At 41.6% G+C, this 6,345-nt stretch overlaps 1 protein-coding gene across 6 annotated transcripts in view; it reads left to right on the forward strand.

Annotated features, from left to right (window-relative positions):
* Positions 1 to 4,358, forward strand: part of PIKFYVE (phosphoinositide kinase, FYVE-type zinc finger containing) — a 66,235-nt gene extending 61,877 nt beyond the window's left edge. For all 6 annotated transcript variants that reach the window (XM_021398625.1, XM_021398626.1, XM_021398624.1 and 3 more), the window contains one exon: positions 746 to 4,358. In XM_021398625.1, the coding sequence (XP_021254300.1) occupies positions 746 to 861 (116 nt within the window). In that variant the 3' untranslated portion in view covers positions 862 to 4,358. The remainder of the gene's footprint in view (positions 1 to 745) is intronic.

Here is a 6,345-nt window from a genome sequence, read left to right on the forward strand (position 1 = left end):
GAAAAAAATCATGTATCTGCTTTCATGAGAGACTCTTTAAGTACTCTAATGCCTTAGAATGAGGTATAGTCATCTGCTTACCAGACTGTTCTATTTTGTTTTGTGGTTATACGTTGCTCACACAAAAACAGATATGGAGAAATACTAGCAAAAGCCCTTTCTGCCTGGTTTCAGAAGAGGTTATTTGAGTTGAGAAAATCAAATATACTCTGGGATGTTAGTCTGGAGGGGTCTTTACCACTGCTACCCAGATTTTGATGAGGTATCGAATTTCCTTTGTGGATGTGAGAGAAGTATCTTTCACGCAGAATTTCCGAGTATTGGCCACATGTTAATAGGAAAGTTGTATAAGAAGGGAAGGGAAACATTCAGGGTCTCACCGCTTGGATGTCTGGAGAAGATAAGAGCATGTCCATGCAGAGACATTCTTCCTGAGAGAAATTTGCATATCTGCTGGAAAAAAACTGTAAGGACATGTAAACTGGAGAGAAGGAAAAATGATCAGGGCTAGTGTAAAAAGCCTAGATAGCTCCTCCAGCTTCAGGGGTCTCAATTCAGCATCAGGTATCCAGCTCTTGATCTCATTTGTTTCCCAAATATTTAAGATGTAACCATACTTGTTGATTCCATGTACAGTATGCCTTCATTGCTGTGCCATGTGGTGTTATAATTTCATGTGAAAGCTGTTTGTACTGCATTGTACGTTTTAGCCCATTTCTAACTGCCTTTGACTCTTGCACGTTAGGTAAGATGCCAACTGTGGTCTCTCCAGAACTGTACCGGACCAGGTTTTGTGAAGCTATGGACAAGTATTTCCTCATGGTGCCAGACCATTGGACAGGGCTTGGCCTGAATTGCTAAACTAAAGCCCATATTGGCAAAGCACAAGAGGACAGTGGTGTTACAGGTCACTCTCTTTCTGTGGTCTGTCCAGCAGTAAGCAAGAGGATTCCATGTCTGCACTGACCATGTGCGTCACGTTGCAAAGTGTGAAATTTGCTTGTTGCACTTTAATCCTCTCTTGAAGGCTGATGAGTGAGCCAGTCTCATCAAGGATCTAAGCTGTAAGGTACCACTGAAGAGCACTGATAAGAGACTTTCCCTCTGTCAGTAGGGAAGGTGGTGGTATCTCCATGTATGAGCACTGTAAACAACACTATCTCATTCATGGTGGTACAGAAGTACACGATCTCTGTAAGTCTTGCACTCCTTAATTGGTGTTGAGTATGAGTAGCTCATGTTTCTGTAGTGGATGTGTGGTACTGCAAATGTGAAATAACCACTCCTGCCCCATGTGGGTGGGTGAAAGGAGAATCAAGTTAATTCTGAAGTTATGCCATTGTTGCAGTGATCTGTAGTTGACCTGTTTGGGACCCAAGAATAACTTATGCTCATGGTTCTTTTTTTTTTTTTAAAGACAGCTCCACAGCTTTGATGCCGTAGCTCTCTAAATCACTGCAGTTTGTAAGTTACAGTACTGCAGTACACATCTGTCTCTGCTATAATTTGATTTTTAGCAGAATCCCATGCAAATGGGTTGCCAGTAATCAGCATACTGCAGATCTCAAAATGTATCCCTTCAATCCTAAATAAGAATTCAATCTGAATATTGCCCAGCTCCTTGGAAACAGGTAGCTAAAACCATACCCTTCTTTGTAAGAAGGCTCAGTTATAGTTACAAAGCTGGATAACTGTTCCCTTAGCAGAAGGCATCCAATTGCTAGATGGAATGTATGCTATCTTACATGGACAACTTTCTCCTTAATGAAACCATTGTTCCTGGCAGATCACTTCAAATCCATTTCAGTTTCCAAGGCCTTTCAAACAGTGAAACAATGCATTTACCTCATGGTGAAATTTTGCCAGGAGAATGCTTTTCTTGTATTTGTGATGTGTTGATGAGAATAAGCATTTCGATCTTATATAACTGTTGATCTTATGTAAAACCTCTTTTCAGCAGTATTAGACTTTTCCTTTTTGCACCACTGAGATGATGAATGTAGTCTTCTGTAAAATGAAAAACCTGAACTAACAAGTATTTTGTATGGTGGTTGAGATGTGCAGAGACCTGAGAATCTCTACATTATGACAATAAGCAGTTCTTTCCGTTTTTATTATTTTTTACCTGTTTTTGTAGGTGGCAAGTTTACTTTTTAGCTTCAGAATAATACAGGCCAGTAAATAAGAATTTATTTTTTTACGTGAGTTTGAGAGGCAAGAATAGTGTCCTCGGACTTCCAGTCCCTGGTGGAAGGACTGACTTCAAACATGGAGTCTAGGACAGTGTAGCTCTTTATGAATTACTCATTCTGACCAATTGGTTGTCTAGTAATGCCATCTTCACTGTAACTGTGAGTCAAAATGTGCATTTTGTTCACTCTTTCTCCCGTGTTCAGTATTTTCTTCTGCAGAAGATGGTTGTGGTTCTGTTCCAGAGTGACATCTGGGCAGCACCGAAAAGAAAATGACTGAAAACTGAGCTGTTGGCTTTGAAAGCAACCAGTGCAGCTCAGATCTGGGCTGCTACGATGCAACAGTCATTTGTATTGGAAGTCTTCCCCTTCCCTCACCCGCACTGCAAGGCATTTCTGAATGATGAGCGAAGATGCTGACCTTGAAGCAGCAGAAATGAAAGTATTCTCACTTCCTCTGTCTAATGTAATCAGTTTCTGGGGATGTAGTGTGGAAAGCTGCAGTGATGTGTGCTGTGGAAAGATGATACAGTAGTGCTTGATTTCTCTGGCACAGAATCACTCTAGTTCAGTACAGTGCTTCGGGTGAAGATTACCTCTGGAACACATCTTGTCTCCTATGTTGATACGCACTCCTAAGCTGGTTTGTTTTGTGTTGTAGGGCCTCGTGTAATGAGGAATCAACCTATCCATCAGCTCAGTGCTAATCGTTTTTGTGGCTGTGACCTTCTGTCTTGGTCTATTGATGTAGAAGAAAGAGCGTGACATGTAGCCTGAATCTCTTCTGGTCTCCATTACAGTTTACATGTGTTCTTTTTCATTCCCCTTCTAAAGTTTACAGGGAAAAATTTGTCTTGCCTGAAATCTAAAGTAACCCAACCTTAGTCAGTATGTGCAGTGGCTGGTGGACCATGAGTTTGGGCAGCGTCATGACTTCTGCACTAAGCTGATGTAGAGCTGGGATGTGCTAGCTCTTTTTTGTCACCAGTAACCCTTACTCCAGAGTGGTATGTGGCTGTTCTGTACTGCTTGTCTTCCAGAGTCTGAAGCAGCTGGCTGTTTTAAAAACAACAACAACAACAACAACAACAACAAAACAACCTGATCATGTGATTTGTAGCTAGTGTTCCCCTGTATGTGATAGTATGAGGCCATTGGCTGTGTACAAAATGAGAGAACCTTCCACTCTGGCCAGCTGTTTTGCAGCCTGTGAATGCAGAGCCTGGGTGTGTGAATTGCAGCGTTCTTGGGCTAGAGTCATAGCGGTTGGAGAGACTTGTAAGAATGATCTTGGTCTGGAGTCAGTGGCTAGACTTTAGGTATAGTCATGGGTAAAACTGTAGTGTTACCTGGAATTGGGACATCTTTGGGTGCCACGTAACCTGAAGTGGTAAGCATTTCTAGTTCAAATCCCAAAAGCTGGACAGATCTCTCCAGATGTTCCCTTTTCAGAATAAGAATTGTCCTTGCATTTCACTTGCTACAAAGCTGGATTTCTAAGAAAAACAATACTTTTTGCAGAAGATAAATTTGAGACCTCTTTGTTAGAGCTGTTTGTTGCAGCATATGCAAGAAAAGGAAACAGCCTGTCCTAAGGGAACAGCCTGGGTGTTAAACGAGCCTTTTGATTAGAGTATTTTATTTCTGTTTAACACAAATTTTGTATGTGTGTAAGCAAAATCTAGTTGTGAATGCAAAGACAGCATCTTTTCAGAGTTACGCCGGCTATTCTGTTTTGATCTGAGGCCTTGTGACAGACATCTAAATCTTGTCCCAGTCAGAAGTGATGACTTGCTTGGAATCACATAGATGGCAGAATGTCTTGCTGTGACCCAGGGCTGCATTCTGTCCCCAAAGGCGTTCACAAGGGACTCTTGCTGGTTAAGGAGCTCCACTGGGCTCAGGTAGAGTTCCATGTGGAATGAATGGTCTGTCCTCTGTGAGAATGACCAAAACCCAATTAATCACTCACTGGTAGGAGGCTGGACTACTCATTATTCGAAGCACTTAATGTATCATAATGTATGTATTTCTAATCTATGTTGGTTTAACTGTATTTTATAAAATTGATGTACTAAACTATTTGAGAGTAACTACCTTGATTACTTGGAGAATCAAAATGTAATGTATATAGATAAAAAATAAAAATAAAGTGACTAGAATATATGTGGCTCCATTCCCTGTGATGTAGTGGTTATGTTTGTTACAGCATCCCTCTTTCCTGGCTTGTGCTTGCTCTGCATCAATTGCTCTGCTGGAGGTAGCCAGCTTTGTGTGCAGCATAAGCATGCCTGAAATCTGTGCCTTGCACTTTGTCTGTTCTGATAATCAGGATCTGTGGGCAGCTCTCCAGGTCACTGTTTATAAAATGTGCAAATAACCTGTCATGCACTTCTCCCATCTTTCTTCTTTGCAGCTGCTTTTCAACGCAGCGCTGTTTGAGACAGAGCGTTTTATCCAGCAGGTGGCGGTGTTCCAGTGGCCCTGTTCTTCAAAAATGATCTCCAAGGTATGTTTTCTCATAAATGGCTAAGATTAAACTTCCTTGGATTATCACTTTAAAAGTGAATGACTTGTCTTAATTTCTTCATATTGCTAGTACATAGTAACTTCCTCTCTTAAAGCTGAAGATGATGCGTAATTGGATCTGGGAAGGAGACTTGTTGGTTCCTAGATTGCATTAAAATCTAAAACGCAAGAATTTCACCTGCATTATGTGTTGTCTCCGCTTTTGCCAGATGAGTCTCAGTTTTATCTGCTGCTGTATGAATCTGTCAGAAGCTGTCCTAGCACAGGGATGTCCATCAGTATAGAAGATTTGGATAGAAAACAGCTGAGTTATTTATATCTTGTCTAGGTAGATCTGTGAAACAGGTGCAGTTTGTATCTGGAGAGATGCCATGAATTTACTATGTAGTGTTCCACAGCTTCTCTCCTGGGAGGAATCAGCTGTGGTGGAAGAGGCTTTTTGTTGTGTGGGAATATAGCGTGCTGCTTAGTTAATTCATTGGGAACTTGTCATTTACTGAAAACTTACCATGTCAGCATCTTTTTCTATGATGTTATGAAGGTCATCAACAGTTTCCTGGTAATGCAAACAGTGCTGAGGTATTGCTAATTTGCTTCCAGTGTTAGTCCTGAAAGTGTGTGCTTACACATGCAGTGTGTGTTGGTTTTTACTGTTGATAGTGTATTTACTAATGTATTTACCTGAGAAACTAAGGGCCCTGAGATGGAAGTTAAGGAAGGGGCTATTAAAGTGATTAACCTCTATGCATTTTGTTGAAGATTGGGTTTTATTTTTATGCTTTTTTGGAGCAGTAGAAGCTAAGGTAGCCGAATGTACCTTGGGAACTTTGTTGCTTTAGTATAAGGTGCGATAGTTAATCAGTTCAATCATACTAAACAACCATAGAACTCCCTTTAATTAAAACAAAATGAGATGCAAAAGTGAAGTTTAAAAGTCATTAGGGCTCCCTGTGTACTATGCCAGCTCTTGCGCAGCATATACATACTGAGTTTTATGTGCTGTGTGTGTGTGTGTGTGTAGTTAAATGAGAAAGAAAAGGTACAAGGTTTTCTGCTTTAAATTGAGAAATAGGGCAAGGTTGCCAGTGTTTACTTGATACTCTGGCACGTCCTAAGCAGGAGAGGCCCTGGAGAGTGTTTATGTTCTTATGTTCTGCAGCATTCAGTCAAAAATCACAAGCTGTCACGCTTGTCCAGCCAGCCAAAGAGCCATAGCAGACAGAGCTGCTAGGAAGGAGTGGAGAGTGAGGAATAATGAATGTTGTCTGCAGGAAGGTACAGAGGTAACAGTCTTGGTCATATGATGAGGAAAATTGGAAGTTACCGTGCCAGTTTTCTGTAGGAGGAGAGTTTAAATCAGCATCCAAAAGGACATGGAAAGGCTCAAAGTGTGCCTGCAAGAACCTAGTGAGGTTCAACAAGGCCAAGTGCAATGTGCTGCACTTGGTCTGGGGCAATCCCAGATACGTGTAAAGACTGGGAGAAGAATTCATTGGGAGCAGCCCTGAGAAGGCCTTGGGGGTCCTGGTGGATGAGAAGCTGGATGTGAGCCAGCAGTGTGCACTGGCAGCCTTGAAGGCCAACAGTATCCTGGGCTGCATCAGCAGAGGGCAAGGGAGGGAAT

The sequence above is a fragment of the Numida meleagris genome, chromosome 5 (genome assembly GCF_002078875.1).
Source record: "Numida meleagris isolate 19003 breed g44 Domestic line chromosome 5, NumMel1.0, whole genome shotgun sequence".
Classification (NCBI taxonomy): Eukaryota; Metazoa; Chordata; class Aves; order Galliformes; family Numididae; genus Numida; species Numida meleagris.